The sequence below is a fragment of the Populus euphratica genome, unplaced genomic scaffold (assembly GCF_000495115.2).
Source record: "Populus euphratica unplaced genomic scaffold, PopEup_1.0 scaffold158.1, whole genome shotgun sequence".
Lineage (NCBI taxonomy): Eukaryota > Viridiplantae > Streptophyta > Magnoliopsida > Malpighiales > Salicaceae > Populus > Populus euphratica.
In genome coordinates, this window is record NW_011499913.1 from 340,144 (window position 1) to 352,435 (window position 12,292).

The window sequence follows — 12,292 nt, forward strand, 5'->3', positions numbered from 1 at the left end:
ATGAAAGTCACAATTTACAAATTCTTTTTAGCTCTTTGAATTTCCTATCCTAAAAAACAAAAGGTGTGGGGTTCAGAATCATGGGGCCCTTCCAACCTAAGAGAACTATGACTAAAGACTGGTCCTCTCCAATGTCACCACAGCATGCAAATTGCTTAACATCTAAGCTATATCCCCAGCAGGAACCTGAAGACATCACTCAGCGAGATAACCCCTTCTACACGCTTGCAAATTGGTTCAGACCATTGCAAGAATGTGCATACAATTGCATGTAAATAGAGCTCAAAGTAATAAAAACTAATTTCCTGATGAATACTTATTTCATCGAGATGAATTTGTGCATAGGCTTTATCTTTCGCAGAGCAGTGATATCACAGTCAAGGAAACATCCAGCAGTGAATCATTATCGTTTACAAATGGTATTGAACTGACATTGGCTGTATCAGAAAGGTATTATAGCACAAGGTTAGGAGAGGTTAAAGAAGATCAATCAGCAATATGCACACTCAGAAACAGATAGAAGAGGAAAGTTGTAGCTTGTGGTAATCTTTTGACGAGTGAATTACCTTGAGCCAACAAAGACAGAGCAGCACCAAGAGAAGCATTCGGTCTCAACATTGCGAATGGCCGTCTGTTTGGTTCCCCAAGTTTTGGAACCCTTTTACCCAAAGGAATTGAACAAATTGGTTGTTGAAGTATGGGGAAGGAGCCAGCAGAATGTCTGAAATACCTGCATATACCTTACATTTAGGTCCATGTGTTAGCAACAAGTCATACATCCTCAAGCATCAAACCAAGAAGGTTTACATTTTAGTATTCCAGACAGGGAAGCAAGATATAGTAGCTGCGGAAATAAGCCATCCTGAGAAGCAAAATGAATAATGGGAACTGTTGACACGCTGCTTTGCAAGATTTTCAAAGAAATATGTTTCATTGAATCATATGGCCCTGCCTGCATTTTAAATGAGTGGTGGATAACTACTGCTTTAGGTTCGCTTGTTGTTTGGTGGAATGAAAACACCAAAAGTCCTGCCATTGCTAGACTGTTGGACCTGAGTGATCTTCACGTCAGAGGAGAGTTGTGAGGGGGAGAAACACTGAACCAACTTATGAGATCTGTGGTAGACAATCTGGTGTAAGATTTGGCTTGGATTTGGTGGGACGATTGGGTCTAACATGGACCATCTGGATGGGTTCTTCGAACGATTTCCCCTGCTCGAGAGGAAGAAGAGAATGAACAATTTTTGGAACAACGCCGTTTTAGGCCGAAAAGGGTCATTATTCAATTTGCCCCCTGAAGTTTTGATGTCTACATTCAAGCCCTTGTCTTTTAAAATTCATTTTTTAATTTCGCCCCTTGATCTATGCAATTGCACCCTTGGATTTCTACGTTATTTTCAAAATAGTCATTAGTTTTAAATTTCTTCAATTCAATCCTTAATTGACTTTTCAATCTTTTTTATTTTTTCAAAATTACCTCTGATAAAGTCAATTAACCCTTTTATAATATCAAAGCCTATTCATTTTGATCCTTGGAATTTTATTTTTTGCAATTTTGACATAAATTGCTCTTGTATTTTGATATTTCTTCAATTAAACTCTTGATTGCATTAACTAAACCAATTCAGAGTTTAATTAAATTCCTAGACTTGTCAATTCTTCCAATTTCAACCAAATTAACTTTTAAATTTTATAATTTTATCCTTGTCAGTCCTCAAACCTTCAATTTATGTTGTTTTGATCACATTCTCAAATCATTTTCCAAAGTTTCTTCAATAAGATCCTAGTTGTTCCATCCACCTATCATTTTGAATAATTTTGCATGATTAATTAATCCAAGTTATATTTTTATCATCACTTTTTTAGAAACTTAAAATTGAATTATGATAGTTACACCCAACTCAACTATCTGGGCTAGGGCAGAATGGATCTAGCCCAGACACCCAACTCAACTATCTGGGCTAGGGCGGAATGGATCTAGCCCAGCACAACTTAGTCACTGGCACAGCTTAGTCACTGGCTCAGCCTAGTGACTAAGTTGTGCTTACAAATGGCAGAATGTGAATTAATTATAATTCACGTTTAGCATATTTGCATGTAGAAAAAAATGAAGAACAAAGGAGGGAGGAGAAGGTTATTTGGTAGAGAGGAGGTAGTGTTGCTATTGATGGGAACTTTGGTATAGAGGTGTGGCTGTCAGAGAAGGTGAGGTGGAGAAGTTAATGCTTCTGGGGTGCAAGAAGATTGTGATAGAGAGGAAGAAGATGAAGAAGTTGGTGGTGGTGATTATCATTGTTATTAGTGAGTAGATGGGTTGATGGAGAAGGTTTGGTTGCTTTTGGTCACGATGATACTAAGGTAGTAGTGCTTGAAAAAGTGGTAGAGAAAGAGGTGAAAAAGGCTAATAAAAAAAATTAAAAAAAAAATTGATTTTTTTCCAACTTTAGTCTCAGATTTCTTGATCTCAATGCATGGAATCCTCTCTTATTTATAGGAGATAGAAGAGGGGCATTTTATCTTAACTGGTGCCAAATCTTGGCCCTTGATTCAACCCGAAAGGATCTCCATTGTTGACTCAAAGTGGCCATTATGAACTGTCAATATAACTGCTAAAAGACTAGTCGGGTTGGCCACTTTAAGTTAGCGTCGCAGCTATCATGATGTCAATCAACCTGAAAAAACCATATTGGGGTACGGTCGAAGGTCAAATCATCATTTTCATATATGTTTTGTCAAATTTGATGGAGGCACGAAGCATTAAATTCGATGGAGAGACAAAGCATTAAATAAAAAGTAATTCTCTAAATAGTCTTTTTAACCTAAAGAGAAAGAAGACAACGAATAATAACCAAACAACACGTCGTATAATTTTTTTATTATTATTATTATTGTTCAAAATAGTGTCGTTTTGGTAGTTTTAGGGTTTTAATTTAGATGTTTGGCTAAAGTTTATTTTGATCCTCGAGCTTTTAATTTCTTTTAAATGCACACCCCTAATTGACCATAAACTTTTAATTTTATGTAATTTTACCCTTGCTGAAATTCAATGTTTGCCATGAATTTCAACATTGTTTTCATTTTAGTTATTGGTCTTGGATTTATGCAAACTAGCGCTCAAGTAACCATTAAACTTTTAATTTTCTTCAATGTCACCCTAAATTTCAATCAATTGAGTTCATATAGTTCGATATCTTTTGCAAAATGATCATTGACTATGAATTTCTTCAATGTAACCTTTAATTGATCCCTAACTTTTTATTTTCTCACAATTTCACCCTTAATTCAATTGACATGGTAAAAATTAAATTTAAACTTTTAAATTTTCAACTTTCTCAATTAAACTCAAATTAGACTCTCAAACTTAATTTTTCTCCAATGAAACCTCTAATAAAATTAATTTGATCCATTTAAAGTATAATTAAGTCCTTACACATAATTAAATCTTTTAATTGGACCCAAATTAATTCTCGAGCATAATTAAACTTTTAGTTCAATTCATAATTAAATCAAATTAGCCTATTAAAAATCTAATTATGTCCTTGGACTTAATTCTTATATAGATTCATCCAATAATAAATTAATCTGACCTTGGATCTGTATTATCTTTTTAACTTTTGGCATAATGGGGTACGGTCAGGCTTTCGATTTCGTCTAAAATTGCAACTTGATTTTAATATATATTTAAATTCCTTCATCAACCAACTTTTTTCTCATCACCAGTCTCCTTGCTACTATTATGTATTTTTTAATTTTTCAAAAAGGAAAAAAAAGTAAATTTAAAGGAATAACCAAAAAATGAATTATGACATTTTTAGTGTATGTTTGTTAATGCAGTGCATAGTGTTTTTCAATTAAAAATAGATTAAAATGATATTTTTTTTAGATTTTATTTTATTTTCAACATAAATACATTAAAATCATTAAAAAAACACCTAAAAACATTAATTTAATATTTTTTAAAATGAAAATTAGTTTGGAAAAAAGGTTAAACCACGTTACAGATTAATTAAAAAACCTTTTCCACAACTAGTTTGAGTTTGGCTCGACCTAAAATTTAAGTTGGGAGTCTATCTTCTTCTTTTTCTTTTTTTATCAAAACATGTTTTGTTTTAGTTTTAATAAAATGATATGGTTTTGGTTAAAAAAAAAAATTCAATCCAAAATGAAATATAACTTGGATCAAGTTTCAAATCAAGGGGATACTAGGATTGATTTGTTGTACCCCATTTTATAATTACATTTTGTTATGCTAGTAGAAATTTTAGAATATCACATGTCTACTCAGAACCCATAATGATCTGATGACCCCTTGTAAGGTGCTGGTATGACCTTCAAAGGAACATTTTTTCTAAGTGTTATCCCCATTTTTTCGGTCATGTCTATGTCCTCAGGCTTGAGGCCATCTGGCAAAATCCAATCAAATGAAAGCAAGAGCGATCCAAGAGCCAAAGGAAGAACACGAGAAGCAAGCGGCATGGCAGGGCACATTCTACGTCCAGAACCAAATGGTATAAACTCAAAATGAGAACCTTTGTAATCCACCATGTTTGGTTCCAAGAACCTTTCTGGCTTAAAAACCAAAGGGTCATCCCAAGTCTTTGAATCCCTTCCAATGGCCCACACATTTACTAAAATTGTTGTCTCTTTAGGGATGTAATAACCTAGCATCTTGCAAGGGTTCATGGCCATGTGCGGGACTAAAAAAGGGAGAGGAGGGTGAAGTCTCAGTGTTTCCCTGATGACTGCCTTTAGGTATGGGAGATTCTCAATATCTTTTTCTTCAAGCTTCTTGCTAGGACCAATGGTGCTTCTCAACTCAGATTGGACTGTCTTCAGCACCTTAGGGTTACGCAGAAGTTCAGCCATGGCCCATTCCATAGTGCTTGTTGTTGTATCAGTCCCTGCTGTAAACATTTCCTATAACAAAAAATCATAACAATAATTTAAGTCTGTTAGTGATTTAACTTTGTGTACTATCTCCTATTAATTTTTTTACTATGGTTTGGATAAAACCTAGCTCCAAGATAAATATTATAATGAATTTTTGTTTTTAAACATTAATTAAAAGCACAGATATTATACTTGAATTAAACGAATTAGATGAATTAAGTGAAATCAATTAAAAAACATTATTTAAAAAAAAAAAATTTAAATCAAATTAAGTTAAAAGAATCAACTCAAAATTAATTTTATTTTAAAATGCAGCTTAAACTAGAAGCCAAATCAATTGGGTTCTAAATTGACCAACTAATTCATATAGGGTTTGATAAATATATTTAAAAGTATTTATAATTGTTGAGTGAATTCAATCATCATCGTCCTTGTATTATTATTATTATTACGTAAATATGTTTTTGTAAAATATTTTTTTTCATTTTTTATGTTTGATTTATTTTTAAAATAAGTGATTAATGAAAATACTTTATAATTCAAAAAAGATACGCTTAAAATAATAGAAAATTAACAACTCAGTACGGTTTATAAGAGATAAAAAAAAAACATTTTACGAGATTAGCTTCAATATTAAATTATGATCTCTGTTATTAATTAATTCATGTTTTCTTTTCAATGCATGTTTTCCATCCATACCAAACAGGCAAGCACTGAAAAAAATTCAATAATTTTTTTTAACATAACTAAACAATAAAAAATAGAGTGTTTTCTAAATGAAATATATATTTCTAAAGAGAAATTATTTTACATAAAACTAACATATCTTTATTTTAAATATTTCACGCCTCAATCCCACTTCAACCATGATTAACAACTGAGATTGATTTTTAAGTAAATTTTAAATATTTCACGCCTCAATCCCACTCCAACCATGATTAACAACTAAGAAGTATATTTTACATCAATGTTTCTATTTCTTCCTCCATGCTTTATTTATTTATTTATTTTTATTCCTCTATATAATAATTAAGAATGATCACACCGGTTGTTGCTAACATAAATATATTTACGACCATGATCAAAAGTTGAACGAGTTCATGTGTCTCCAGACAGGCAGAACTACATTAAAGTATGGGGGCCATGTGGCCCCAAGCCTTACAAAATTTTACAACTTATGTCTAAAATTTTGAAAATCTTTAATTATACTCTTAATTTTACATGGTTTGCACTCTCAATAATCACTTAGTTTCTTATCTGCCTACTCCAATCCAAATTTTTTGGTTCCACCATGTATGTAGAGCTATAGTTTCCATAGTCCAAGTGATAGTTATAATTAGAGCTAACTCGGAGTTGCATTCATTCAGAGTAAGTCTCGGATCATGAGATTGATTTTTAAGTAAATCTAATAAAATTCTTTTTAAAGATCAAAACAATAATTTTGAAAAAAATCAATGAGATTCTAACCGAGTAACAGATTAATATGTCCAATCAACTAATTCAATCTGGATTGATTTTTTTAACAAAAAAAAAAAGCCCTGAGCTTAACAAAGCTGTCAAACGAGATGCTACTAGGGAGACAATTATATCAACACAGGCTTCGCCGCCTCCGAACAAAAACACAGAAATGTATGCAAAGATAGGACAGAAAAGAGAACCAAAGGAAAAGAGATGCTACTTACAAAGACAATAACATTGATCGTTGTTGAAGAAAATCTAGAGGGCTCCTCCACGCCATCACCACGAAACTCCAAAAGGACATCGAGATAATCTTTCCTCTTGTCATCTCTACTATTTTCCTTTTGCATGCTCTCTGTCCTTTCTTCGATGAACCCTCCTGCAATCTCAAAGGCTCTTGCAACATGGAACTGTGTCTTCCTCCTTATACCTTGTGGATCAAGCCATCTTAAAATTGGCAAAAAATCAGCCATGTTAGGCTTACCTGCCAACTCCATGACCTTACCTGCATGCTGAAAAAACTTAGCTCCCTTCTCCGATTTTGGGTCCAATAAATCTTTAGAAAACATGAGGTTGCCAATAAGATTAAAAGCCATCAAGAAAATGTATCTCCCTAGGTCAATAGCGCTAGTGCCGTTGGCGCTACCATCTTCTATGTATTGCAGCATGCCATCGATGCACCTAGTTCGTGCACCCTGCATGGCATCAAGGCGGCTAGTCACAAAGAATTCGGTGGTGCATAAGCGCCTTAACATGCGCCAATGCGGTCCATATTGGGCTGTGATTATAGACCCTTCATTGCCAAAATCACCTTTCATAGCCTCATATATTTTTCTTCCAGCCAACACCGCATCATGATTCTTGAACATCTCACGAGCCACTTCGCTCGAGGAAACGACCACGTTACACATGGACCCGAGCCAAATGGTCATGATTGGACCATGAACACGAGCCAACTTAGCAAAAGATTCGTGGGGTGCCCAACCCAACTGGAAGATGTTGCCAACCACTGGCAATGGTCTAGGCCCTGGTGGTAGCTCCCCTTGCTCCTCTGAACGACGGTAACGACGTTCAGTCACCACCGCCCATGAAACCCAGAGCAAGACTGCTAGAACCAGACCTGCAATTTCATAGTCCATATCTTTCTTTGTGTGTATAACTAGTGCTGGTTTCTCTTGTACCCTAGGTAGGCTCCATTTTATATAGAATTTCATGCATGTCAGGTTAAATAGTGTATATTGATCAAGTAAAAATTTTATTCGTCTTCTTTTGATAGGAATCTAAACCAATATATACTATTGAATAATTGCATATGATCATTGCAGGATTGGGTTTGATCAGAATTATTCAAAACTTTTATTAGTTTCGACTATATATAATAAAAAAATATATCTTCGATACCTAACAATTACAGATTAGACGCATGGTGAATCTGGTTTGGATTGATAGTGTAATCTTCCAAAGTCTTACTGCATCAGCTTTGGTGTACAATAATTCAGATCCATCGGCTTGGTCCCCTACCGGCCCATCCTGCGGTCCCAAAAACATCAACATATCTTCTAAATGTTACGTGAATTTATTAACTCAAGTTGCATGAACTGATTGACTTAGTCCTCACTACTAATTTGATTCCAAATGCATCATTTTATTTTTTTTTTGATATCCAAATACATCAATTTAGTTTGATTTGTTTTATAGGTTGAGTTGAATCCAGCCCATAAATGCTCAACGCATAATTTGCATTGATTCCTTTGACTAAATTCCAAATTCTAGAGGCATTCTTTGCATTTTCAAGTTAGAAATGAGAAGCTTTGTCTCTTTTGTATTTTTCACACACTTTAACTGACTAGAGATTTCATTGAAACGCCATGACCACTTATAATTAGGAAGAGAAGGAGAGACTACACAAGAGGTGGCAAAAAGAAGGATCCTCCAATTAACACTCAAGAAAGCAACTAGTAATGCGTAAATACAATCTCTCAAGTGAAGTTAAGAGCTTTGATGATGATTTTCTATTATTTTTTAATGCAGTCTTTTATGTGAATTCTTTTAATTTAAAACTTGCATAAATTTATTATTAGCTATGTTGATTTAATTTGAAGTATAAAAGAATAAAACGGTAAAAATTGAACTCATGATAAGTTGATTTAATTTGAAGTATAAAAGAATAGAACGGTAAAAATTGAACTCATGATCATTTAATTATTAAAATTATAATATTATGTTAAAAAGATATTTTCATTTTAAATTTTAAGTTTTTTGAATGAAAAAACAATAATATTTCTTATACATCCAAATCCAATCAAATTAATTAAAAATGTACATGTAAATATGTTCTTAAAGGATGGAAAAAGTTATTATGAAGTTTGGAAATCCTTAGGTGGTTCAAAGGGAGCAAATGTGTGTTTGTGTATTTGAGGTGGTCGGGATTTAATTAGTTATGTCTTCTTCTAATAATTAAATTTCTTATGGATTTCTCTTGAAATGTGTACACATTAAACAATGAAAACTTTATAAATGTATTATTGTTTTTGTGCAGAAAAAAAATCTTTAATAGAACTAGTATTTTACTAATCCTCGTGCCATCAGAACTAAAACATATTGTCTACAAGTATATATGTATTTAGGCCTAGGTTTTTCTAAGCATAATCATGCCCATTCTTGTGTGCTAAAAAGACAGCAAGCATGAGAAATTCATAGTGTGCTGTGAGGACTGGCTTGGCCTAAATATATTTTGAATTAGGGTTTGAGATTTTTTTCAAAAGTCTTATTGGTTTTGATTATAATAAGAAATCTCTCTTTGCTTGTGGATACAGGCACATTCGTACTGTATGAAATTATCGTATTGTGTGATTGTTTCTTTTCTATTTACTGCGATATTCTTTGTATATAATAAGAATTATAGATGGTGATGCATGCATGCATGCCTGGTGAATCTGATCTTGATTTTGATGGATGAAATCTTCCAAAACCTCACTACCTCAGCTAAGACAGACAATAACTCAGACCCATTGGCTTGGTCCCCTGTCCCTCCTGCGGTCCCAAATCCATCAACATTATCTTATATGTTACCTGAATCGGTTAAATTAGTCCCCCCTAATTTGATTCTAAATACATCAATTTAGTTTGGTTATGTTTATAGGTTGAGTTGCTTTCACCCCATTACTATTTAGTGCATAACTTGCAGGGAGCTAAATTGATTCCTTTGAATTAAATCCCATAATCAACTTGCAGGGAGCTAAATTGATTCCTTTGTCTAATTAAATCCCATAATTAATTTAGGTAATTAAGGAAATAGAGATTTTTGTCTTTCGTTTTTCTTATTTTCTGTTGTTTAGTCATTAATTAAATGGCTAATAACTAACTCCTTTTCAATAAATCAAACGATGATTATAATAATAATAATCCCAATGATTAGGGTACTTTTCAATAAATCAAACGATGATTATAAAAATAATAATAATCCCAATGTTTAGGGTATTCATTTGCATGATGACTATTTTTTATTTCCCCCCTTGTAACTGACAGGAGATTTCATTGAAATAGTACCACGTATAGTGAAGGAGGAGAGTTCTTTATTAAGACGAGCCCTCTAGTGGAAATGGAATAAGCAGAATGGAAGGATAAGATTAAAAAAACTCGACCAAATCCTCAAGTAGAACCTGACCTAGACAGATGATGTATTGCTGTGCTCTGATACGTAATTTACTATTCATTACGATACTATAATTACTATATTTTTCTTTGGCTTTTGGGTAGGTTAGTTTTTTAAATAATATAAATATTTTTTGAGGATTGGGAAGGGTTATGTTTTTCAATACATAATATAATTACTAATATAGCCCTTAAATAAAATAATCTAATCCCCTCAACATAATAATAGCGTATTTGTATTTTTCATATTTAAAAAACAATAAAATTATTATATTATCCTTATCATTTAAATTTCTTAATCATGACTTTGGAGACTTGATTGTAATTTCATTATAATTTGTATATCATTTTTATTTAGTTTTAAAAATATTTTTTGATTTTGTATAAATAAGAAAAAAAATAAAAAAGTTGTTAATGCATTGCACGTATTAGCTTGTAAAAATATTTTTTGATTTTGTATAAATAAAAAAAAAAACAAAAAAAATTGTTGATGCATTGCACGTATCAGCTACTCTATTATCTTTTTGCAATATATATAATTGATTCCGGTAGTTATAATTATAATTTTACCATATCATTTAATTTGTCTTGACATCTCTTTTATTTTTATAGCTTGCTTTTTAATTTTATTTTTTTTTACGGGGACATGATCTTTTCTTTAATGAAATTAATATACATAAATAATGCACTCTTGCTCTAAGCAATAATCTCATTTATAACAGTATAAAATTGTGCTTATTCGAGGAAGAATCCCCTTTGACATATCCACAATCGATTGTTGTTTGATGATTGATCAAATGGTTTCTAAAGTTCGAGGCCTATATGGATCTAATTACTGATAATGGGTTCATGATTAGCAAGGAGTTAAGGCACATTTATGTTAGGTACGAATATTCGAAGTTTGTACGAAAGGCTACTTGATTGTGATTGATACCCCCAGTGAACTTAAATTTGGATAATAAACGGACGTGATTGATGCATGACTCTGGATGCTCAAAGATATGGCATGAAGTGATCAAGTGCAATTATATTTGATTTGTACGTAATTGTTACAAAATTTGTGACTAATTCAGCAAGAATAATGTGATTGTTCTTAAATATTATATGCTTGATTCATGAGATTTTCTTTTCTTCCTTTTTGTTTACACTGGTATATTCGTTCGGGCTCCATTACATGTCAGATTAATTTTTTTAAAATACAAAAAAAATATTAAGAATTGACTTGCAAGTTAAAATTACACCTTAGCAATTTAAATTTTTTATTTTTATTTTGAACAAAAAATATTTTTTATATTAATTTTTAATTTTTTTATTACTATATTTTTAATAATTTTTTATTATTTTTTTCAATTTTGTTTCTTATAATTTGATTCAATTTTATTTTTATATCAATTTTGATTCTCGTGTTTTTTATTGTTATTTGTTTTTCTCTTATTATTTTTTTTAATTAAAATTTTTTTATCTATTAAATTTTATCCTTATTTTTTTTGTTGTTATTTATTCTATTTGAAATAATTTATGAAATTTATATATTTTTTAATTTTATTATTTTTCAATGTTTTTATCTTCTAGATTTGGTCTCCATTCTTTTAATTATTATTGTTAGAAATAGTTTATAAAATTGAATTTTTAAAATTTCATCGTCCTTTAACTTTTTTTATTTGTTGGATTTGTTTCATATTCTTTTAATAAAATATTAAAATTTTATTTTTCAGTTCATTTTTATGATATAACCAAGTACTAGAAAATATTTTTAAACTCATTTTTCATTGCATTACCAAAAAAACACTCACTTTTCCACAATTCACTTTGCATGGAAATCACTCTCCAAAATAAAATTATTTTTTAGTAGACAAACATGATCTAATTGTATATTTAGTAATGCAGTGCAAAATATTTTTGAAAAGGTCTTTTTTAATAAAAAACATTAAAATAATATTTTTTTATATGTATCAAATCCATCCAAAAACACTTAAAAATCATTAGTTTGATGATTTTTAAGTAAAAAATAGATTTAATTGTAAAAACAAACACACCCTAAATCTAACAGTTATGATTAAAAGTTTTCGTGTTAGTAGTTTTGTAATACATGCATGCATGTTTTTGACAAACTCAATTGACAATGCCAAGCCATTAATTTTTATTAATTTTCAAAATTAATGTGGCATCTGTACCATCAAGCAATCCTTTTATAAATAATAGTGGCAATAATAGTGGTTCTAGCCCAGCGGTGGGAGGGGCTTGTCCCCTTCCTCTGCACCTGGGTTCGAGTCTTATCGCGCACGTATGT

The 12,292-nt window shown here is 31.5% G+C and overlaps 1 protein-coding gene and 1 pseudogene across 1 annotated transcript; both read right to left on the bottom strand.

Annotated features, from left to right (window-relative positions):
* Window positions 1-167: 167 nt before the first annotated feature.
* On the bottom strand, window positions 168-1,568 carry LOC105134308 (sucrose nonfermenting 4-like protein; annotated as a pseudogene).
* Window positions 1,569-4,230: 2,662 nt separating this feature from the next.
* LOC105134188 (cytochrome P450 76A1-like) lies at window positions 4,231-7,487 on the bottom strand. The gene is made up of 2 exons (XM_011038508.1): window positions 6,573-7,487; window positions 4,231-4,917 (listed from the first exon to the last, which is right to left on the bottom strand). Exons 1-2 carry the CDS (start codon window positions 7,485-7,487, stop codon window positions 4,282-4,284), a joined length of 1,551 nt encoding a protein of 516 aa, XP_011036810.1. The 3' UTR covers window positions 4,231-4,281.
* Window positions 7,488-12,292: the final 4,805 nt, after the last annotated feature.